The sequence below is a fragment of the Siniperca chuatsi genome, linkage group LG19 (assembly GCF_020085105.1).
Source record: "Siniperca chuatsi isolate FFG_IHB_CAS linkage group LG19, ASM2008510v1, whole genome shotgun sequence".
NCBI classification, from domain to species: domain Eukaryota; kingdom Metazoa; phylum Chordata; class Actinopteri; order Centrarchiformes; family Sinipercidae; genus Siniperca; species Siniperca chuatsi.
In genome coordinates this window covers 24769598-24794292 of record NC_058060.1, presented here as the reverse complement: position 1 = coordinate 24794292, position 24695 = coordinate 24769598, and the positions used below count along the sequence as shown (strand labels likewise).

General features: G+C 42.7%; 1 protein-coding gene across 1 annotated transcript in view; it reads left to right on the top strand.

Annotated features, from left to right (window-relative positions):
• The first annotated feature begins 3311 nt into the window (after positions 1 to 3311).
• Positions 3312 to 24695, top strand: part of LOC122866460 (NACHT, LRR and PYD domains-containing protein 12-like) — a 24318-nt gene continuing 2934 nt past the window's right edge. Inside the window, exons 1-10 of the mRNA XM_044176151.1 lie at positions 3312 to 3450; positions 5709 to 5858; positions 6842 to 7077; positions 10166 to 11936; positions 14666 to 14839; positions 16649 to 16825; positions 17271 to 17444; positions 18162 to 18335; positions 19121 to 19294; positions 20007 to 20180. Of these exons, the coding sequence (XP_044032086.1) occupies positions 3401 to 3450; positions 5709 to 5858; positions 6842 to 7077; positions 10166 to 11936; positions 14666 to 14839; positions 16649 to 16825; positions 17271 to 17444; positions 18162 to 18335; positions 19121 to 19294; positions 20007 to 20180 (3254 nt within the window). The 5' untranslated portion in view covers positions 3312 to 3400. The remainder of the gene's footprint in view (positions 3451 to 5708; positions 5859 to 6841; positions 7078 to 10165; positions 11937 to 14665; positions 14840 to 16648; positions 16826 to 17270; positions 17445 to 18161; positions 18336 to 19120; positions 19295 to 20006; positions 20181 to 24695) is intronic.

The window sequence follows — 24695 nt, the reverse complement described above, 5'->3', positions numbered from 1 at the left end:
AAAAGCACTCCCCATTGTTCTGATGTACATGAGGTCCAGGATAAGAAGCAGGGGGGGTCTCAGTCCTTTTGAAAACCTATTTGGCAGGCCATTGAACACTGGTATTGGGCCAGTGAAAAGACAACTTCCTGACACCAGCCAATGTGAGGATGAGATGCTACGCTATTGCACAAACTTGTCCACTGTGCTTTCTGATATTCACAAACAGGTGAAGGAAGCCATTCCAAAGGCTGCAGAGAGGAAACTGCATGACTTGGAGCCTGGTGATTGGATCGTGGTGAAGGATTTCAGACGGAATAACTGGCAGGCTCGCAGGTGGAATGGTCCCTACCAGATCTTGCTCACCACTGAAACAGCTGTAAAGGTGGCAGAGAGAGCTACGTGGATCCACGCCACCCACTGCAAACGAGTACCCGAGCCGGGGCCAGCAGCCAAACACCAGACAAGTGAGATCGAGATCAGTGAGTGAACCGAACCTTCCTCCCCTTGTGCATTCAGGGGGTATTGGAGGGGAGTGGCGGTCCCGTGGGGGAGTTTCTCTGAGCACAGAGATTCCACTGGGACCACCTAGAACCACTACCCTCCCAAACCAACATCACGGGCACACTGATTAGGGGGTAGGCAGAGGTGACACAACTGATAAGATGACACTTGAGACCAGAGAAAGATGGCGATGGAGGGGTGACGGACTGAGAGGCCACGGAGACGGGGTGCTGCTCGCTGTCATCATTGTCCTGTCATCAGTCTCACTAATGGAAACATTCAAATCACAACTAACCACAGAAGAAGGAGGGGTCAAAAGGGAGGTGCCACTCATCTTCCCCAACATCCCAGCTCAGCTGGAAGACAATGCATGGTATGCAACTATACTGACTATTGCCAGAAAAGTGACTAACCAGAGCTGCTACGCCTGTGTGCAGCTCCCCCATGGGGTGGGGGACTCCATCCCAGTGAAACCCACGCCATTAAATGTCTCTGAGACCCTAGGAGTCATGGTGGCATTCACCCGGGGGGTTACTCTGCAGAACAGAACAGTGAGAGACATGGGAGCTGCACTCAAGCTATGTAACATCAGCATCACCAACTACGACGGCTCCACAGCCAGGTTTTGGAACATGAGCGAAATAACCCAGCAAGGAATTCATCGGCCCATCATGACTACCAATCCAACGTCCCAGGCTGGTACGGTTGGATTCACCAGACAGTGCTACACGTCTAGAGACCACTTCCTGGGGACTTCAGAATGCAAACAGATTGTCACTACAACATGCGGCACCGGGTGGAACAAGGGAGGTCGAAGCGAATGCAGGGGACCTCAGCCATACATCGCTGAATCTGACTGACACCACCAGCTTACACCGCCCAGGAAGCGACAATCCCATCGTCCTGATGCCTACTGATCAGGACGATGAGTCCTACAATGTCACACTTCATTATAGCTGTTAACTCAGTTAGCAAGCCATCTTGGTTTAGTTTACTAGCTGTTAGTTAAGTTGGTTGTTAGCTAACTAAACGTATTTGTCTAATTAGCTTCAGGTAGCTGTTGGTTACCTGAACATTTGAAAAACAAGACTAAGTGGAAACCTAGTATATGGCTGGACCGTATATGGTCAATGCGCTAAATTGTGCCCAAATTGTTACCCAGATAGTCAGCGGTGTTGTCTATAATGTGAATTCCTGGATATCAAATGTTCATCTGCAATTTTCTGTAACTTTAGTAGTCCCATTAATATTTGTTCTAAATGTGTACTGACATAGAATATCACATGACATGGTTAAGCTAGGTGTTTTAATACAGTTACAAGAACAAAACTTCCCACTCATATCTTGAGATGTTTGATTTGAAAGAGAACATCTTATAAAATCCCCATGAAGATGTAATTGAGGACTGTTAGCGCCTCACTGTAAAAGCCTCCTATGGACGATACTGAGGACAATCCCCACCTATTTATTTAGAAAGAGCAACGACCAATGGTGATTATTATTATTACCTTTCCTACCTTATTGCTTGTGATTTAAATATATATAATGTCATGTATTTCTGTTGATTTGATGCTGTACACAGATGTAAACACGATAAGTTTCAGTAATCACAAACTTGTTACTTAAAATGATGCAGATGCCTGATTAGGTCAACAGAAAAAAGACCAGTTTAGCTCTCATTCATATGATATTACATTAGTGTTTTACTACATTAGTCAAAGATATTCAATGTTTAAAGTAACGATGACATTCAAAAGTGCTGTCATATTTATTGATTACAGCTTTATATTTGTCCTCTCATGGTAAGACTGACAAACAGCTGCTAAGTAACATCTGACAGACAAGTTTTGATATCTGACTGATGTTGTTGACACCATGACACTGTAGCAGTTTGAGCTAATGTTAGCTTAGCTTCACAGACTAACAGGATGAGCTGATTCACTTAATCCTGGAGGTCCTTTCTCAGGTGATAAGTTTAAAACAGTTGCATGATTATTATGATCCAATGACGATGCTGGTATTGGATCGGTACTCGGTATCAGCAGATACTGCGGGTACTGTATCGGGAGAGAAAAGGTTGAATCGGTGCGTCCCTAAAGATAACCAAGAAAGCGTCTCGGTTCTCACATTTGGAAAATGAATCGGCCTTGGATTTTAATAAAACGGTCAATGTTTTTGTGCAGAGGAAGGTAAGAAAAAATCAGCTGGTTTAAGGTCTGTGGTAACTTAAATGGTATATTTAGTTGTAACAGTTGTGCTCTATAATCAATGCTGATAAATACATTGGTTGTTCTATGTAATGTTAATAATGAACATCAGTGAGGTGTTTTGTCAGCTGTCGGTTGTAATTCAGTTTGATACTTGGAGCACTTTAGATGTAAAAAGCAGCATAGATTTCACTCTGATAAGCGTCACTGTGTTCACATTGTTGAGTAATTGATAAATTTTACATTCAGTTCTGCGCTGACATACAGTACAGGTAGTTATGGCTGAAACTTTGTCTATGTACACTGCAGCTAAATTACACCTGGTTGGTGTGTTTTTGTTAGAAGCAGCAGGAATGTGATGGAGCTGCATGTGTTGGAGTTATTACTCTTGATCTGTGCTCGTTGTGTTTTTAATGCAGTGTGTTTCTTTGCTTCACGGTGTGAATAGTTAACCTTAGTCATATCAGTAACGCTCCTTATGTGAATACAGAATACCTCCCAATTTTCTAAGCTTTATGGTTTTTACTGAACATTTGACTGATTTAGTTTCAGATGTATAAACTCTGTTTTCTTGTCAGCAGCTCAGATGTGAAGGAAGAGGAGCTCCAGTCGCAGATGGAAACAGTTGAGGATGTTGTGAGTTTCAGCTCAGTGGATTTGAGTCTTCCTGAGGACAGTGAGGCTCCCCGGTCCTACCACAATGATCAGACATGACTGGACAGCTGGCTGCATGGAAACAAACAGACGTCGAAGGAAGCAGGTTAGTTTTTACTTCTAAAGGCCTTAACACACCGGGGTCAGTATTCATGCCGGCAGCGATCCGAATTTTTGACAGGTGCGATACCTGTTGAATAAAAGATTTGCAGCAGCTCGTACTAAAACTGACTCGGGGTTGGAGCTGTTCCAGTAGACAGCATGTCTGTCAAATATGATCCTCACCTCCGCCCACACAGACAGGACAGGATGGTCAGCAGCACCACCTCCATCACAGACTTCTGCCTGAGCTGTTGCGTCATCGATATCCAGGTGGACTCTCTCTCTCTCTCTCTCACTGGGAGCAGGCCTTCACTGCGCTGCTGCTGCAGAAATCCTCTCTAGATCATTAATGTCTGCCTGCGCTTCTTTGGGCAAAAACAAATGCAACAGGTCCGCCATTGTCATTAGGAGTTGTGACCTGACGTCCCCAAAAATTAAATGGAGTCATAATTTACTTCATATTGATTTAAAATGTTAAACTGGATTTGAAATTAAACTCACAGCACACAAGTTAAAATGAAACCCTGATGTAATAAAACTAAGTTTAGTTTTAACGTCAGACTAAATAACTTGTGTGTGTCACACGTTTTTATAGCAGTTGTCCTGTGTGGTTTTTGTCGTCACTCTGCAGAGTTCAAGTTCACTTATCAAACCTGAATGTCTCAGCAAACATTAGAGTGAATAATCCTAATGATTTGATGAAAAAACACGAGTTTCTGAAGTGAGACTGTTCTTCTTTTAACTTTAGAACAACTGCAGCAGCAACATGTCTCTGAATTTGTCCAGAACACAAACAATATATTATATAGAGCTTTTATCCAAAGTGCTTTACAGTTTGCCTCTCATTCACACGCTCACACCGATGGCAATGCGCTACAATGGCTGGGTTCAAACCTGTGACATGTACACAACATGTAATGACGCACACATTAAAAACTAGTTACCCAGTTATTTTGGGTGGAAATAAAACACTAAATCCGAGTTTTTCAATATTTCTGGTACTTTATACTTTTACTCGAGTACTCCATGTCAGATGGAAATATTGTCCTCTTCACTGCATCTGTCTAACAGCTGAACTTACTAGTTACTTTGCAGATTTTACACATATGTCATACGATCAATTTATAAAATGATTAATTAATATAAAATCACATTGCCAACATGTATTTAAATTAATGTGGAAGGAAGAAAGGATGGAAATGTTCATTAATTCATAAGTAAATGTTTTTGTGACGTCGCTGACCGGCAGCTGCAGACAAGATGTCTGAAATAACCATTAGTAACATTTTTCAGCTATTAATTGGACATTGAGTTAAGATTACTCAGTCACAAAGAATCAATAGCATCATCCCCAAAAATATTAACTGATTAAAAACGGGGGTTTCCTGTGCTGAGATGAACTGTTTGTGTTCCCTGTAAGTCTGTAACAGAACACATTCAGTTCATTTAGTTTAAAGCACTTTAGTTGGAACTTAAACAAAACTAATTTATTTACATCATTTAAACATAATTTAAGTTCCAACATTTAGACCAAAACTCATTTTAATTCAACCTGTTGAAGCCACGAGAGACGCTCATAAACACATCATGTTAAACTGCTGATCTGTTTGAGCAACACACACACACACACACACACACACACACACACACACACACAGGCGGAGACAGAGTCATGTGATTCCAGGTAAATCGAGGACAGGGAGGGAACCTGAAAGTGAAAGTGTTCAGTTAGTTCAGACTCCATTTTGAGTCGACAGAGCAGAAGGAGGAAACTGAAGGCTGAGGCAGGGTGAGTGTTAATCCAACATTTTTATTATTTTACCGTCATTGTCTGTGAGTCGGTTTCCTCCCTGTGGACTGTAGAGGAAAGAAATGTGAGAATGACCAGTTTGATTCATCTGTGGACACAAAGTCGTGATGTATACTGCGTGTGCTGCTTCCTGTTCTCAGTCTTGTTTGTGACTCTTGAACAGACTTGTTTCCTAAACTCTTGTGTTCTGCGCTCACAGTCAGTGGCTGATTTTCATTATGCTGACGTGTCTCCTCCAAGGATGTAGAAGAAGAAGAAGAATGCATAATAATACATCTGTGGTCTCTTCCTCGCGTCTTTAAGGACAAACTTTTGTCACATGTATACACAGGTTATACACACATTAAACCTGTGTGTGTGTGTTACTTCTTGTTTGTGACTCTTCAATAAACTTGTTCTTCTTGATTCTCGTGTTCTGAGCTCACAGTCAGTGTTTCTGTTTTACCTCTCAGACTGACTGAAGGCCAGAAGATGAGTGTTTGTGTGGAGGAAGAGGAGGACAGAGCAGAGTCTCCAGGATCCAGCTGTCTGTCTCTGAAGAGTGACTGGTCCAAAGCTGATCCTCCAGACTTCAGTAATGAACCTGGACCCTCAGACACAAAGTAAGAGACTGTTTTTACTGTAAACTGACCTGATGGAAGATGAAGCATTGAGGATGAAGACAAAATGCTAAAAGATTTATATTCATGATGCGGAACCATATATTTTTGCCATCATGTTGAACTAAAGATTTAGAACCATTCACAATCTGAAAGAATCTGCTTCCTCAGATCAGCTGTTATGATCCACCAGATGCATCTTGAATCAGTTCATTATAATTGTGCAACATGTGGTGAAAAAGCATTTGTAGAAAAGCTTTGCTCACCTTGATCAACACTTTGCTTTGAAACATGAGTAAGTGGACCTTTGAGCTCAGATTCTCTCCACCATATATTGTTCCTGAAGGTGAAGAATAAACATCCATGGGCAGTACGTATCTAAAAGTTATCTGCGGATGAAAAAAGGGGCAAAAAATGATCAAATTCAGAATTGGACCACTTCTGGTTTTTTTTTAGAATATTTGAATTGTATTTATACCTTCATTCAATAGTTGACAGTAGAGTGAAGGGAAACAAAGGGAAGGATATACAAAAAAGGAAACTGTGTGGACCTGCGACACCACTGTTACATGCTACGTGTCTTACACTGCTGGTCTTCCACAGTTATTCAGACCACTTCTAACCTCAGTTTAAACCTAACTAACTCAAGCTAAGCTGCCCACAGTGACTGTAAAACAGTGAAGGACATAATCAGCTGTCTTTAATGGAAGGCTTTTACTGTGAAGTAGCTGCAGGAAGTTTTGAGTTTGTATTAATAATTACAGGCAGATCACTAAATGTTTAATAAGACAGTCAGATAGGAAAAGCAGTTAATTAGTGTTTCTGAAAGCAGGAGAGTTGAGATAAAAGGAACAATCATTTTCATTACAGACTGAAAGCTGAATTCAAACAGAAAAGTAACGACACTTATACTGTTCTCTGTGACCGTCTGAGCTTCGACACAGTGTCGTCCAAATCATTTTAGTTCTAAAGAAATGTCTTCACAGAGAGAGGAAGAGGAGTCATGTTTCTGTGGAGGAGCAGCCGTCCTGCTGTGCTTTGTGTCAGGACTTCCTGAAGGATCCATTCTCTACCAGCTGTGGACACTGGTTCTGCAGACGGTGCATCACCTCATACTGGGACCAGTCTGCTTCATCAGGAGACTCCTCCTGTCCCCAGTGTGGAAAAAGATCCAGAACAAGACCTGGACTGCAGAACGCCAGTCAGACCAGCACTGTACAAAGTAAGACTGTACACCCGTCTGCTGATGTCGTCATGTCTGAAAACAGGACTTTCAGTTTAATTACAGGGACATTTATTTTCATAATATTGTTATGAATATCATCAGAATCAGAATCAGTATCAGAAATACTTTATTGATCCCCGTAGGGAAACTCTTTGTTACAGTAGCTTGCCTTTACGTCAGTGCACACAGGAGAAAGTACTAGAAAACGATATGATACACTATAAACACTATAGATAGGTCAGAAAATAAATAAGTATCATGTCGGTATAAGTATAAGATAAACTAAGTGTCGAGTACCAAGTGGGTTTACTGGTTGATGATGAAAGTACAGTATAAAATACAGTGTCACCAAATAATAAGTAATAGTAATAATAAGCGGAGGTGCATGTACTGTCAAGAGTAATAGAGGTATATGATATCAATACAATAAATAAGAAAAACTAACATGGGAAAACTAATATTGCACGTAAGTAGAACACAGAATATTGCACAATAATTATTAATTATGGCGGAGATGTAATGCTCAATGTCCAGTTTAGTGACCTAGGGTCAAACAGACTAACCCTTAGAGGGAGGAGTTAAATAGTTTGATGGCCACAGGCAGGAATGACTTCCTGTGTCGCTCTGTGGTGCTTTTTGGTGGGATAAGTCTTCCGCTGAAAGTGCTCCTTTGCTTGACCAGCACGTCATGGAGCGGGTGGGAGACACTGTCCAAGATGGCGTGTAGTTTGGCCAGCATCCTCCTCTCTGAGTCCAGCTCCACCCCCACAATGTCACTGGCCTTACGGATCAGTTTGTTGAGTCTGTTTGCGTCCACTACCTTTAACCTGCTGCCCCAGCATGCAACAGCATACAGGACAGCACTGGCCACCACAGACTCATAGAACATCTTCAGCATTGTCCGGCAGATGATGAAGGACCTCAGCCTCTTCAGAAAATAGAGGCGGCTCTGGCCCTTCCTGTAAACAGCTTGAGTGTTCTTGGTCCAGTCCAGTTTGTTATCTAAGTGTACTCCCAGGTACTTGTAGTCCTCCACAATGTCCACACTGACCCCCTGGATGGAAACCGGGGTCACTGGTGCCTTGGCCCTCTGTAGATCCACAACCAGCTCCTTTGACTTTGTCGCATTGAGCTGCAGATGGTTCTGCTCACACCATGAAACAAAGTTCCCCACCACAGCCCTGTACTCCGTCTCATCACCACCGCTGATGCTTCCCACCACAGCAGAGTCATCAGAAAACTTCTGAAGGTGGAAGGACTCTGTGTGGTAGCTGAAGTCTGTGGTGTAGATGGTGAAGAGGAAGGGAGAGAGGACAGTCCCCTGAGGGGCCCCAGTGTTGCTGACCACGCTGTCTGACACACAGTGCTGCAGGCGCACATGCTGTGGTCTGCCAGTCAGGTAGTCCACAATCCAGGACACAAGGGGGGCATCCACCTGCATCGCTGCCAGCTTCTCTCCCAGCAGGGCAGGCCGGATGGTGTTGAAAGCACTGATCCTCACCGTGCTTGCCGGCCTGTCCAGGTGGGTGTGGATGCGGTTAAGCAGGTAGATGATGGCGTCCTCAACTCCCAGCCGGGGCTGGTAGGCGAACTGAAGGGGGTCCAGGAGGGGTCTGACCATGGGCCGCAGCTGTTCCAGCACTAGTCTCTCCAGGGTCTTCATTATGTGGGAGGTCAGTGCCACCGGTCTGTAGTCCTTGGAGCCACTGGGGCGTGGCATCTTCGGCACAGGAACAAGGCAAGTTGTCTTCCACAGAATGGGGACCCTTTGAAGACTCAGGCTCAGGTTGAAGACATGCTGAAGGACTCCACATAGCTGGGGGGCACAGGCTTTTAGCACCCCGGGGCTAACGCCATCGGGGCCTGCAGCCTTGTTTGAGTGGAGCTTCATCAGCTGTCCTCTCACCTGGTCAGCAGTCAGGCACACAGCAGAAGTTACAGTGGGGGGGAGTCGTCGGTCTGGAGAGGGCCGTTAGCCTGATGGGGCGGGGGGAGCAGAGTACTCAGAGGAGCTTGAGGGCCGACAGCAGCTGAGTTAGAGGGGGGATGAGCAGGAGCCTGTGTGTCGAATCTGTTAAAGAACAGATTAAGTTTGTTGGCCCTGTCCAAGCTGCCTTCAACTCCTCTGCTGCCAGTCGGTCTGAAGCCAGTGATGGTCTTCATGCCGCTCCAGACCTCCCTCATGTTGTTCTGCTGGAGTTTCCGCTCCAGCTTCCTCCTGTACTTCTCCTTGGCTTCCCTGATTTTCACCTTTAGGTCAGCCTGGATTGCCCTCATCTCCTCCCTATTACCATCAGTAAAGGCCCTCCTCTTGGCATTCAGAATGTCCTTGATGTCCTTTGTTACCCACGGTTTGTTATTTGGGTAACAATGGACCATCTTGGTTGGGACATTGCAGTCCACACAGAAGTTAATGTAGCCAGTGATGCACTCAGTGAGCCCGTCAATGTCCTCTCCATGAGGCTCACAGAGTGCATCCCAGTTTGTCACCTCAAAGCATTCCTGCAGTGTCTCATAGGCCTCCCCTGACCATCTCCTCACTGTCCTTGTGGTCGCAGGCTGCCTTTTAACCAGAGGCACATAGCAGGGTTTGAGGTGAACCAGGTTGTGGTCTGACCTACCCAGAGGGGGGAGGGGGGAAGAGCTGTATGCATCCTTAACGTTAGCATACAGCAGGTCCAGTGTCCTCTCCTCTCTAGTAGGACAGCTCACATACTGGGTGAAATTAGTCAATGTTGTTGAAACACTGACATGGTTGAAGTCACCCGAGATTAAAATGAGTGCACTCGGGTGTTGAGTCTGGAGATGTGCTATGGTGGTGTGAATGGCGTTGCACGCCGATGCCGGGTTAGCAGAGGGGGGGATGTAAACAGCCACAACAATTGCATGTGAAAATTCACGTGGCAGATAATATGGCCGGAGTCCCACAGCTAACAGTTCAATGTCCGGGCTACAGATACTCTGCTTGATGGTAATGTGACCAGGGTTACACCATCTGTTGTTAACAGATGGATTCAGAAACACTTTTATTTATCTGTATTCTCGCTCTCTGTTCAGTCTCAGAATGTTTTTTCTTCTCTTTCAGCAGATAGTGGTCTGCAGGAGGTTTTAGATGAACACAAGATCAGTCTGAGGAGGAGATGTGAATGTGTGACTGAAGGAAGTGATGAAACAGGAAGTGGAACCCTCCTCAACAGGATCTACACTGAGCTCTACATCACAGAGGGACAGAGTGAAGAGGTTAATACCCAACATGAGGTGAGGCAGCATGAGGCAGCTTCCAAGATGGAGACCCTCCATGACACTCCAATCAAGTGCCACGACATCTTTAAATCCTTACCCGGCCAACAGGGACACATCAGAGTCGTTCTGATGAACGGCGTCGCTGGCGTTGGAAAAACCTTCTCAGTGCAGAAGTTCACTCTGGACTGGGCAGAGGGCTTGGAAAACCAAGACGTCAGTCTGCTGATTCTGCTTTCGTTCAGGGAGCTGAACTTGATCAGAGATGAGCGGTACAGTCTTCTCGAGCTGCTCCATGTTTTCCATCCAACATTACAGAAGCTCACAGCAGAGAAGCTCGCTGTCTGTAAACTTCTGTTCATCTTTGACGGCCTGGATGAAAGCAGACTTTCACTGGATTTCCACAACAATGAGGTTGTGTCTGATGTCACACAGGAGTCATCAGTCAACGTGCTGCTGACAAACCTCATCGAGGGGAATCTGCTTCCCTCGGCTCTCGTCTGGATCACTTCCCGACCTGCAGCAGCCAATCAGATCCCTCCTTCATGTGTTGGCAGGGTAACAGAAGTACGAGGCTTCACTGACGCCCAGAAGGAGGAGTACTTCAGGAGGAGAGTCAGTGATGAAGAGCTGTCCAGCAGAATCATCTCCCACATCAAGACATCCAGGAGCCTCCGCATCATGTGTCTAATCCCACTCTTCTGCTGGATCACTGCTACAGTTCTGGAGCACGTGTTGACTACAGACCAGAGAGGAGAGCTGCCCAAGACCCTGACTGACCTGTACTCGCACTTCCTGCTGGTTCAGACAAAGAGGAAGAAGCAGAAGTATGATGAGGGACATGAGACGAGTCCACAGGAGCTGACGGAGGCTGATAGGAAGGTTCTTCTGAAGCTGGCGTTTGAACAGCTGAAGAAAGGAAACATCATGTTCTACCAAGAAGACCTGGAGCAGTGTGGTCTGGATGTCTCAGAGACCTCGGTGTACTCAGGAGTTTGTACAGAGATCTTCAGAAGAGAGAGTGTGATCTTCCAGAAAACAGTCTACTGCTTTGTTCATCTGAGCGTTCAGGAGTTTCTGGCTGCCGTCTACATGTTCCACTGTTACACCAAGAGGAATACAGAGGTACTGCAGGTTTTCCTGGGAAAGACATCCCTGGATGTCTTCCTGAGGAGCGCTGTGGAGAAATCCTTTAAAAGTGAAAATGGCCACCTGGACCTGTTTGTCCGCTTCCTTCATGGCCTCTCTCTGGAGTCCAACCAGAGACTCTTAGGAGGCCTGCTGGGTCAGACAGACAACAGTCCAGAAATCATCCAGAAAGCCATCAACAACCTGAAGAACAGGAACATGTATAAGATCTCTCCTGACAGAAGCATCAACATCTTCCACTCTCTGATGGAGATGAACGACCACTCAGTACATCAGGAGATCCAAGAGTTCCTGAAGTTAGAGAACAGATCAGAGAAGAAACTCTCTGTGATCCACTGCTCAGCTCTGGCCTACATGCTGCAGATGTCAGAGGAGGTTCTGGATGAGTTGGACCTAAAGAAGTACAACACATCAGCGGAGGGACGACTGAGACTGATTCCAGCTGTGAGGAACTGCAGACAGGCTGTGTAAGTCCAGCTGTGATTATCAACACTGTAAAGTAAAGCTGAAGCCATCAGTATTAGAGTAAAGATACACACTTTACACACATGCACAATATAAAACTTCCACACTATAAGTTTCCTAAACTAGTAATAAACCTGTTTATAAATAATTCTACATGTGTTAAACTACAAATGTCTACAAAATCATTTTTGTGTTTATAGCTATCAAGTTCATCTTCTAACTTTCTTTCTTTGGGTGATGGAGGTTTGATACAAATCCAGCAGGAAAACTCGAGGACTTCAGAGTTTGTGCTGAAAATGTTTTGACAGTCATCATTTATTGATGCATGATGTTTCTATAACGTGTCTGTTTATTGTTCTTTTCATACAGACACACAGACATGTGATATCTGATCTGCTGGAACTAACATCACTTGAAGTTCAAGTTTTTTTTTCATGAAAGCGTTCATGCAGTTATTGCTATTATAATTCTTCTCTGCAGTTTCTGAGCTATTTTATATGAAGGACTGTTCTGTCTATTTTCACAGTTGAGACAGTATCTATAACTATAGTTTGATTTGAGAGGATGTGAGTGGAGGCCAACCTCCTTGTTGAAGAACAAACAGAACATCCCCCTCTCCATCCTCATTAAATAAAAGCTGCAACTTTACATTGTTTAGTTCCAACGATGAATGTCTTTTCATGTGTTTTGCTACGTTAGAAATTAGTTAGATTTATAAACAGTGAGGAAGCTCTCTCTCTGTCTACCTCTGGTAGGATTTGAATGTACTGGTCTGTAAACTGGTTTATTCCAAAGCTGCTTTAGTAATGTTAACTGATAGAGAGCATTTTTTAAAGCTTGTCCCATTTTCTCACCTTTTCCATCTGGTCACCTTAATGTAAGAAATGTTATCAGTTTGCAAACACAAACTGTCGGACAACGTGTTTCCTTTCTGCACCATTTCACATCAGTGACTCTAAAGGCAAGATATTTAGAGAAAATAGCAGCACACATTTCCACTGTGGTTTTCGTTGAGTTAGCAGCCAGTCTTTGTGTATTTAGCAGCTGATTTCCTCAGACAGCAGCTCATTACACAGTCAGCTGCTGGGACGGCCTCCAGGTTCATTCTGCCAGTGAAGGAGAGCTCAGCAGGTTCAGTTCAGTGGAGGGATTTTTACCGTCACCAAGCTCAGAGGAGAAATTATATTGTTGTAGTCTTGTTTCCAAAACATTTACTTCAGCCAGGTGAACTCCACTTAAGAAACTGTTACCCCCAAAATTATAATAATACAATCTTTAGTACTAATTATACTATTAAAGCAATAGGAGTCTCTTTTCATTGCTATGCAGACAACACACAGATATACCTTCCCCTGACACCTGATGACCCAAAAAGCCTAGCTGCCATTTTAGATTGTCTCACTGATGTCTGCTGTTGGATGGCACAACATTTTCTTCAACTTTAGCTCAAAATCAGAAATCATATTGTTCAGTCCCCCAAACCCTGTCCCTTATCTGTTAATCTGAAGCCCACTGCTGCCAGAAATCTGGGAGTATTACTGGATTCAGATCTAAGCGTTGAACCACAGATCAGAAAAGTTGTCTAGTCCTGCTTTCTTCAAATACGAACCAACCACTGCTCTCACAACCAATGCTCTGGAAAAAGTCAATCTCTAGACTTGAAGACTGTAACTCGCTCCTTACTGGCATAAACTCAAAGTCACTCTCTTAATTTTATGGGAGATGAATAGTAGACGGGGTGACCTAATAAGATTCATATCAAAGATACACAAATACACACCTGCACAACAGTTACAACAAGGAGGGCTTCCTTGTTTAGGTAGGCAGTTCTGTTTTGCCCCTTGAACTGATTTTTTTAGGGGCATTTACAAAACACTGAAATAATTATTATATTATATTGTCAAATAAACACTCAATTTAGTTTATAAAAAAAGGTAGGTAGGTAAAAGGTAGATAGAGTAAATGTAATAGCTACAGTGCCTACTCCAAATATTTTACCAACCTGTCCAAGAGCAGTAACGTGACATCTGTGTCTGCTCTCAGTTTCGTCTCTCAGCTCTCCAACAAGGAAAAGCTAAAGCTACACCAATGGTTATCCATGTTTGTCTTCGCCGTCGATCGCTTTCTTGTTTTCACAGTAATCCTTCCTCTGAACGCAGAGTTTCTTTTTTATCTGGAGCATCAGACACTTTTCTTGAACTCTTTCTTAGGTTTTACTGCTAGTTATAAAAATTTCACATGGCGTGCTGTAAAAAGAGAAAAGTAGATCGCAAAAAACGCTTTTAATCAAGAATGGACAGACTTTTGCATGTCTAGTCTTCCCACAGGCATTTCAAAGCCAGTATGTCTCACATGTTCCAAGACCGTGGCGATTATTAAAAGCGGCAATGTGAAGCGCCGCTACGAGACAAAGCACAGAGCATCTTTTGAGCAGGTTAACAAGGAGGATGGCTTTAAAACCTACAGTGATTTTACAGCTCATTGAACATCGCGTTAAAATAAAGTTTAACAAACACAAAGCACAGCACACTGTTAATCAAAATATGACACCTTTACATTGCAGTCATTTGGCAGACACTTTTGTCTAAAGCTGCAATTTGGGCTTTCTGATGTTATTCAAGGACACTTTGACATGTGGACAGGAGGAGCTCAAGTTTCAAACCGCAAACCTTGTGATCAATAAAGTGTCAGATTTTATTATACTTAAGTTTTATATTCTCCATCATCACAGACTTTCTGGCTGTGGACTCTCAGAGACGCACTGTGAAGTCGTGGCCTCAGCTCTGAAGTCCAACCCCTCCCTTCTGAGAGACCTGGACCTGAGTTATAACAACCTGCAGGGTTCAGGAGTGAAGCTGCTGTCTGCTGGACTGGAGAGTCCAAACTGTATACTGGAGACTCTGAGGTCAGTTCATGTATTTTGCCCTTGTTCAGTGTATATCTACCAAATTTGAATCCATGACAAGTTTTAAATTTTCTTCAGTTCTCATTTTCTGGGTTTGTCTGAGCTCAAATCACAACAGATATTTGTTTGTCAGTCTGAACAGTTTGGCTCCAAATTTAGTCTGTACTCAATCTGGGTTGGTGTTATTAAGGAAACTGTGGGATTTATCCTTCAATGTGCTGCGAAATTAAATCAAGATTTGTATTTTTTTGTTACATGTGAGACACATCTATATATATAAAAAAAAAAAGATCAACACATTTTCAGGAATAATGTCTTTTTATACATAACCTTCAGAACACAGTATTTTACAGGAACGTCTACATTTATACATAAAGCCCCTCTCTCTCACATACAGACACAAACACACTCTAAAACTCACATACAGGAGCACAGAGACAGAGAAAGGTGTTTGAAGCATCGTGTCTGATTCGTCACCCACGACACTTCAACATGTAACGATGCTTCCTGTCAGAAAATGATGTCAGCTTGTGTTCCGACTCCACCGGTAAACAGGAGCGTAAATAATACACGATATTTGTACAGGAAGGTACTAAGTTACATTTAAGATGAAGAGAATATGCCTCTCACTTTGCTCAGTGCACCTTTGATCCAGTTATAAAGATGATTGAGGATGAAGCTCACAGTCAGTCAGCTGTGTGTTGATGGAGATGCCACAACATTCATACAACTATTCATGTCAACACAGATCAATAACATGCTGCTGATCTCAGTCAAGTCTGGAATGGTTATCAGACATGTTGTTACTATTGTTACTTTCATTGTCTTCCTATTTCTAATTCATAACAATTGTGTCATTTTATGAAAAATATTAAGACAGATGTTTTCTGTGGAGTTCCAAAATGGCCAATGTGAAATAAATAATACTAAACAAAACTTTACAAAACTCTTTAATGTATATAATGACTTTGCTAATGTAAACTTTACTGTTGCTGCTCTAGAAACAATATTTAGTTATTTAAAACTTGCATTGGGTTAGTCTCTCAGTTCATTCAACTCATAGTGGCGATGAGGTCGTAAAATGTATGGAAAAGGTTCCTAAAAAAGGTGTTAAAAGGTATTTAATTTAAGTTCATTAATGTAAAGCAGGATGTTGCTGCTGCAGCTGGTTGAGCTGGAGCTCATGTTGAACTGGTTTGTTCTTTTCATTCTGGATTCATCTGCTGATTCTTTTCTCCATCAATCGATCGATCGTTCGGTTTGTAAAACTTGTGAAAATAGTGAGAAATGCCATCACGACGACCCAGAGCCCAAAGTGACGCCTTCACCATGTTGTTGTGTCCGACCGACAGTCCAAAGCTCAACATTATTAACAAACATTACAGTTATTACAGTCATTCAGAGGAAAAGCAGCAAATCTGCACATCTGAGAAGCTGCAAGGAAATGATTTTACAGGAAAAATGACTTCAACCATCAAAATAGCTGCTGATTAATTTTCTGTCAATCGACTAATTGTACAAACTGTTGGGTAGTTAATTTATAACAAATCATATTTTATAAACTCTTCTTTTTTTTCTGCTGTAATTCAGATCAGCAGCATGTTATTGATCTGTGTTGACATGAATAGGTGTATGAATGTTGTGCTGACATGATGATGATCCACAATAACACACTGACAAAGTCACTCTACTCATTTTAGGGAAAAGCTCATTGATTAGGACAGAGTGATGTTGAGCTACACATTTCAAACCTGAACACATCTGATCGGATTAATAATGGATTTTTATCTCCATTTATTTTTTATTCAGATTGAGTCTCTGCAGTTTGTCAGAGATCAGCTGTGCTTCTCTGGCCTCAGCTCTGAAGTCCAACCCCTCCCATCTGAGAGAGCTACAGCTGAGCTACAACGACAAGCTGCAGGATTCAGGAGTGAAGCTGCTGTGTGATTTTCTGGAGAGTCCACACTGCAGACTGGAGACTCTGAGGTCAGTTCACTTACTATTATAGATCTTAAATGTTCAACTAGGTTCAATTAATAATTGAACCTAGTTTATGTTCATACATAACTTACATCCATAAAGTTGTAAATTTCCTTTAGTTCATATTTTCATGTTTCTTGTACTAAATTTAGTCTGCAGTCACAAAAGACTCAAATAAACTGTAGAAAATGTCCCCTGTTAGCTGTTGAAGTAAATGAATGTGTATAAATTTTAGTTAAAGGTCACATCTGTATAGAGAAGATCCTCTGAACTAATATTTGTTTTAAAGTAATTAAGTTTAGTTGCTGAAGTAGAAATATTTCTTTAATTTCTGTTAACGTCAATTTGTTTTCATAAATAAAGTCTGATCATTGATATTGATTCTTCAGAACACACACACACACAAACAGGGACACAGGATTTTTATCTCCATCTTTTATTCTTTATTAAGATTGAGGGGCTGCAGTTTGTCAGAGATCAGCTCTGCTTCTCTGGCCTCAGCTCTGAAGTCCAACCCCTCCCATCTGAGAGAGCTGGACCTGAGTCTCAACAAGCTGCAGGATTCAGGAGTGAAGCTGCTGTGTGATTTTCTGGAGAGTCCAAACTGCAGACTGGAGACTCTGAGGTCAGACACCATTTTTTACTTCTGTGCTGAGATTAATATGATATGAAAGTTGTGGTGACACTAAACTGCAGACATAAGGCTGATATTAGACTGATCCACACTGAGTATCTTAATGCTGAAGTCTGTTTTCTTCTTCAGTAGTTTAGTCCATTGACTGTGGCAGAGCAATGTTGAGCTACACATTTAAAACCTGAATATAACAAGAAAAATCTCCACTGGATAATTCACTCTGAACTCTTAAACTCTTGAATTTCATCTCAAATGTCACCTTATGGGCTTTTTAAAAGAAAAGATAAAACATGCCTAAGTCAAAGAATAAATAAATAATCTCTATTTTAACTATCAGACAATAACAAATATATTCAGTATTTGCTTTTTCCAACATTGTTATGTAATGGTTTTTATTTGTGTTTGGCTGCACAACATGAGTTTGTATAGATGGAGCCACTGGTGGAGCTGGCAGAGGTTAAGAGGTGAAGTCACTACGTCCTTATTGAAGCAGCAGAACGATGTCATTAATATTAATGAGAGCTCTTTTTCACTTTTTGTATTTTACAGTTTTGAACCTGCAGCCTGTTGGGTTCAGGTGTTTGGTGTTTCCATTTTTTAAACATCTACTTTCTAAACCTTCTTCAGCTCTGAACAGATTATTAAACACTGAATGATTTCAAGCAGGAACATTGTCTTCTAAAGTTACATTATTTATTCTTTATTCAGATTAAGTCGCTGCAATTTGTCAGAGATCAGCTGTGCTTCTCTGGCCTCAGCTCTGAAGTCCAACCCCTCCCATCTGAGAGAGCTGGAGCTGAACTACAACAAGCTGCAGGATTCAGGAGTGAAGCTGCTGTGTGATTTTCTGGAGAGTCCACACTGCAGACTGGAGACTCTGAGGTCAGTTCACTGTCTCTGTTACTATTGTAGATGTTATATGATTAATTAACAATAGAACCTAATTTATATTCATACATAACATACAACCATAAAGTTGTAAATTTCCTTTTGTTCATATTTTCATGTTTCTTGTACTGAATTTAGTCACAAAAAACTGTTTCTTATAGAAACTGTATAAAATGTCCACTGTTAATGCCTTTACACAACAACAGCAACACGAATAAACGGCACAAAATTGAGAATAATTTGGATGTGAATTTTGACGTGCATGACTATTCACATCAAGTGGCGACGAGATTTTGCTCAGAAATTATTATGGTTCTTTAAAAAAAACTAAAAACTGCAGACTGGAGACTCTGAGGTCAGACAGCATTTTTTACTTCTGTGCTGAGATTAATGTGATGTGAAAGTTGTGGTGACACTAAACTGCAGATATAAGGCTGACATTAGACTGATCCACACTGAGTATCTTAATGCTAAAGTCTGTTTTCTTCTTCACTGGTTTAGTCCATTGACTGTGGCAGAGCAATATTTAGCTGCACATTTAAAACCTGAATCTAACAAGAAAAATCTCCACTGGATAATTCACTCTGAACTCTTAAACTCTTGATTTCTATCTTACTTACTAAAAATACACAAATACAATAAATAAATAATCTGTTTCAAATGAACTTCTACTTTAACTAAACTAAACTTTTTTCAGCTCTGAACAGATTATTGAACACTGAATGATTTCAAGCAGGAACATCTGTCTTCTAAAGTCACATCATTTATTCTTTATTCAGATTGAGGTGCTGCAGGTTGTCAGAGATCAGCTGTGCTTCTCTGGCCTCAGCTCTGAAGTCCAACCCCTCCCATCTGAGAGAGCTGGAGCTGAGTCACAACGAGCTGCAGGATTCAGGAGTGAAGCTGCTGTCTGCTGGACTGGAGAGTCCAAACTGCAGACTGGAGACTCTGAGGTCAGTTCACTGACTCTCTGTTACTATTGTAGATCTTAAATGTTCAATTAATAATTGAACCTAGTTTATGTTCATACATAACTTACATCCATAAAGTTGTTAATTTCCTTTTGTCCACATTTTCATGTTTCTTGTACTAAATTTAGTCTGCAGTCACAGAAGACTTCTGTTAAAGAAACTGTAGAAAATGTCCCCTGTTAGCTGTTAAAGTAAATGAATGTGTATCATTTTTAGCTATAGGTCACATCTGTATACAGAAGATCCTCTGAACTAATATTTGTTTTAAATGAATTAAGTTTACTTGCTGAAGTAGAAATATTTCTTTAATTTCTGTTAACGTCAATGTGTTTTCATAAATAATGTCTGATCATTGATATTGATCCTTCCGAACACACACACACACACAAATGCAGCTGTTTAAAGCATCAATATAGTTTTTCTGCTTTAATTCCAGACTTGACTGAGATCAGCATGTTATTGATCTTTGTTGACATGAATAGGTGTATGAATGGTGTGCTCACATGATGATGATGTCTGCAGAAAGCTGACATGATGATGATACACAATAACACAATGACCAAGTCACTCTACTCATTTTAGGGAAAAGTTCATTGATTAGGACAGAGTGATGTTGAGCTACACATTTACAACCTGAACACATCTGATCGGATTATTAATGGATTTTTATCTCCATCTTTTATTCTTTATTCAGATTGAGAGACTGCAGTTTGTCAGAGATCAGCTGTGCTTCTCTGGTCTCAGCTCTGAAGTCCAACCCCTCCCATCTGAGAGAGCTGGAGCTGAGTGACAACGAGCTGCAGGATTCAGGAGTGAAGCTGCTGTCTGATCTTGTGGAGAGTCCAAACTGCAGACTGGAGACTCTGAGGTCAGTAGAGGGCTGGAGTCAGTCCATGCTGCTTTCAGCAGTATTGTACTAAACACATTTAGTATCAAAGCAAAGATCCAGTATTTCAGGAAGTGTGTATGCACTGCGCATGTGTCTACGTTTTTGTGTACCTGGCAGAAGCGTTGCTAGAAACTTCATCTTAAACCTTCATCTTAAACCTTCATAAATTGACATTTTATCGAGTTTTTAAGCCAAGTTTTCTACGCTACACTGTTTTCCTGGCCATTGCTTTACCTATATGTTTTAACTTGGTAAAAGTTGTCAGTCATCGGACGTGTGGATCTTAAGTGATTTTAAGCTGGCTGCAACTCAATGTGGTGTACCGGTGTACCTCCACTGCTGCTAGCTTAGCTAGGTTTGTCTTTAGCCCGGCGGCTAGGCTAGCCGGTCACTTTTACCAGGACTTTAAGCTTTGAATCACTCTCTCGGACTAAATGATGAGTGTGGATCTTGTCACCTTATCATCTCAAAGCTGAAGAAAAGTATCGCCTGTCTGGAAGCTGAGCTCAGAGAAAAAGACAAGCTCATCCTGGAGTTCTCCACTGTTGCCTTGGCCCAGGCAAAACACCTTGCAATCCTCAGCTCCTCTGGCTGCGCAAGCCGGAATGCGACCATCCCTTCTCACTCCCCTGACTGCTCCACTCCAGCACTGCACAATGATCCCACTCTTCCGTGGCTCGGCTCCATCATCACTGGCGCCCCAGAGCATGAAGCCGTTTCAGTTAAGCCTGAAGAGCCGTGGCTCCTCATGGGTGCAAAGCCCAAAGCAATTGCCATTTCTACTCCGTGCCGAGCTCCAGTGGATGCACAGTCTCTCGTCGGTGGGGATGGTGAGAAGGCTCCAGTGAGTTCGACTCCACACCAACCGGAGCACTGGACCCGTAGCCTGTAAGGACAGACATGGTGCAAAGTGCCTGCCTCCTCCACCTTCATATCAGGACCTCCCGCTGGCCAACAGGTTTGACATCCTGGATACGCAGGACTTTCCTCCACTGGAGGGATGCTCCCCTTTTCCAGCGGTCAAGTCTTCCTCCTCCTCTTGCCGCAATTTACTGAAAGAGGCCGTGATCAGGAGAAGCTCTAAGGGTCTCATTCGTCCTGAGACGGCAGAGAACACCTCTGCTAAGGAGTACGCCGCTCCCTCGCCCAGGGACGGCTGATGGAACTCAGCGGTCTCCACGATCACCGACTCTGCCTCCTCTCATCCCCCAAACCACGCTGATCGTTGGAGATTCAATAGTGAGGAACATCCGCTTCGTTAATGCGGTCACACACTGCTTTCCCGGAGCTACGACCCCCGACATAAGAAAGTCAGAAAGCTCCCCGGACTTCTGGCTGCACTCCCGACGACTATCACGAAAATCATAGTCCATGTCGGCACCAATGACACCGTCCGTCAGCAATCGGAGCTGACGAAAGCAGACTTCCTCTTTAACCTGCTCAACAGCACAGGAAAGCATGCTTTCATTTCGGGTCCAATTCCTACACTGGGTCGTGGAATTGGCCGTTTTAGTAGGATCCTCAGCCTTCATACCTGGCTCCAGTCTGTCTGCAGCACCCATGACGTTGGTTTTATTCACAATTTTAACTTATTCTGGGATCGTTCTTCCTTGTTTGCACGAGATGGTCTTCACCCAAACAAGTCAGGTAGTTGCATGCTCGCGGCTAACCTGCAGCACGCTGTGCTGTCCTCCTCACGTAGTTGACTGTTTACTTCACCTGTTTCCCCTAGCTCTTCTTCTTTCTCTTCTCTGCCCACCAAAAACCACGCACCATCTGCTGTCACTACCCCCCCCCTTGTGGACTGATCATAGTGCTGCTATCTGGAGCCCGGATCCCTCTAGTGCCACTTTTCACATTCCTGTGGTAATTTCGGATAGGTCCTTAATGCGAAACAGACACAGCAATAATAATAACTTGATAAAGATCCGGGCCAGAACCCTACCTCCAGTCTCAACCTCAAATCTGAAGCAGCACAGACTTTTTAAGATGGCTCTTCTCAACATAAGATCCCTCTCTAACAAAACGCTTATTTTAAATGATTTTATCTCTTCTACTGATTTAGATTTTATGAATCCTGGTTACGTCCTGATGATCACAGTCAGCTGGCTGAATTGTGCCCTCCTGATTATGACAGGAGGGCACAATTGCTTAGCCGCCCTAGGGATTGTGGTTGAGGTGGGGGCCTTGTTACTGTCTATAGGAAGCATTTCAAGTGTAACCTCATAGCTTGCAATGATTTTTCCCCCTTTGAAGTGCTCAGGTTTAAACTTGGTGGCCCCCTCCCGGTCATATTTGCTATTATTTATCGCCCCCCTAAACCAGCTGGCTCCTTCTTGTTGGAACTCCCTGAGTTTTTATCCAGTCTTGTATTAAATTATGATAGAATTGTTCTTTGTGGTGATTTTAATATTCATGTTGATGACTCCTCTAATGCCCTTGCTGCTGATTTTTTAAATATCACTAACTCTTTTAACTTTCAGCAACATGTTTCTGGCCAAACTCATTCCCGTGGCCACACCTTAGACCTAGTCTTTACTGTGGGTCTGAAAACCTCATCTGTGGAAATCAGGGACATGTTTGTATCTGATCACCTATGCATTGTTTTTAACTGTGAATTAGAGACTGCTAGTACTGTCTTATCCCGCGCCCTTAATGAGCATAGTGCCTCAAAATTCTGTACACTGTTCAATTCTCCTGGCAGTGTGTTTCCCGATTCCTCCAACACCAACAATTTGGTTGATTATTTTAACTACCTGTGTTCTTCAACCTTAGATCTCATAGCTCCTCTGAAAAATAGACCAAACTCAAAGACTAGAAAACAGCCATGGTTAAATGACAATATTCGAAGCTGTAAAAAGAAATGCAGAAGAGCAGAATGCAGATGGAAGAAATCAGGTCTCCAGGTCCACTTTGTGGCCATGGAAGAGTTATTACGCCTTTATAATAGGATGGTGAAGGATACAAGAACATGCCATTTCTCTGCACTTATTTCTGCCCATCAGCACAACCCCAGATTCCTATTTAAGACTGTGGATCAATTAGTTAACCCTGCGTCTCCTTGTGCCCCTGCTGATTGTGATGCTTATTGTGAAAAGTTTCTTTTGCACTTTGCTGGAAAGGTGGAGATAATAAGATCTGATATCACCCTGAATCCTGCCTTTTTAGATGTGGATCACCCACTCAGGGATTCTTTGAGCAATTTTTCTGCTGTAACTCTGCCTGAACTCATAGACATCGTGTCGTTAATGAGAGTGTCCTCCAGCCCTCTGGACAAAATCCCAACTAGGTTTTCATTGGAAGTTATGGATTGTATTGCGCCCCTTTTACAAATTATTTTTAACAGCTCACTGTCTACTGGCTGTATCCCTGATTACTTTAAAACAGCTTGTGTCCAGCCAGTCCTAAAAAAAAAACCTGGGCTTGATCTCACCCTCCTGGATAACTATCGCCCAATATCCAAATTGCCTTTTATTTCGAAGATTCTCAAAAAACTTGTATCTAAGCAGCTTCTCGCTGCTGTGGAAAACAATAATACCTTTTGAAAAGTTCCAATCTGGCTTTCGTCAACACCACAGCACTGAGACAGCCCTCCTCAAAGTCACTAATGACCTTTTAATGAATGCAGACATAGGCTGTCACGGACACGCCAGGCTCCACAACCACAACGCACTCCCTCACCAGAATTCTAATCAGAACACCTGTTGCCAATCACACACCTGATCTCCATCTGCAACACTCCAGCCCCACTCACCTCAGTCAGTGTCCGGTCTCGTTTGCAACAAGGACACTACTCCCGATCCTGCACGTCAACGTTTCGAACTCAAACCTGTGAAAAGAGTGCTTTCCCTTCTCCTGAGCTCCCGACTCCTGCCTTGTGTTTTTCCTGTCTCCAGTGTGTGTGTCTACAGCATCAGATCTCCAACCCCGCAAAGCTAAGGACGGTATTAGTAACCATTATCCATCATTCTACTCACTGCTTGTTTCCATCTTGTGAAATAAAACCATCTGTGTATCCATCTTGGTGTCTCTGGCCTACTCTGTCCGTAACACAGGCATGTGTTAAATTCTTGTGCTGCTGAAGTTAAGTGCTGCCTTTGACACTATTGATCATGGCATTCTTTTAGATAGACTGAGGCACTGGGTGGGCATATCTGGCACTGCACAAGACTGGTTCTCATCTTATCTGTCCAATAGGAAATTCTGTGTCAGCATTAATAACTTCATGTCATCCTTTTCCCATATCAAGTACGGTGTGCCTCAAGGTTCAATTCTGGGACCAATACTGTTCTCCTTATACATGCTTCCTTTGGGTGATAATAATAATCTGCAGACATGGTATTTCTTTTCATTGTTATGCGGATGACACACAGTTGTACCTCCCTGTCAAGCCCACTGACCTTAGTACGCTGAGTTCTCTGCAGGACTGCCTGTCTGATATAAAAAACTGGATGTCGATAAATTTTCTTCAGCTCAACTCAAATAAAACTGAAA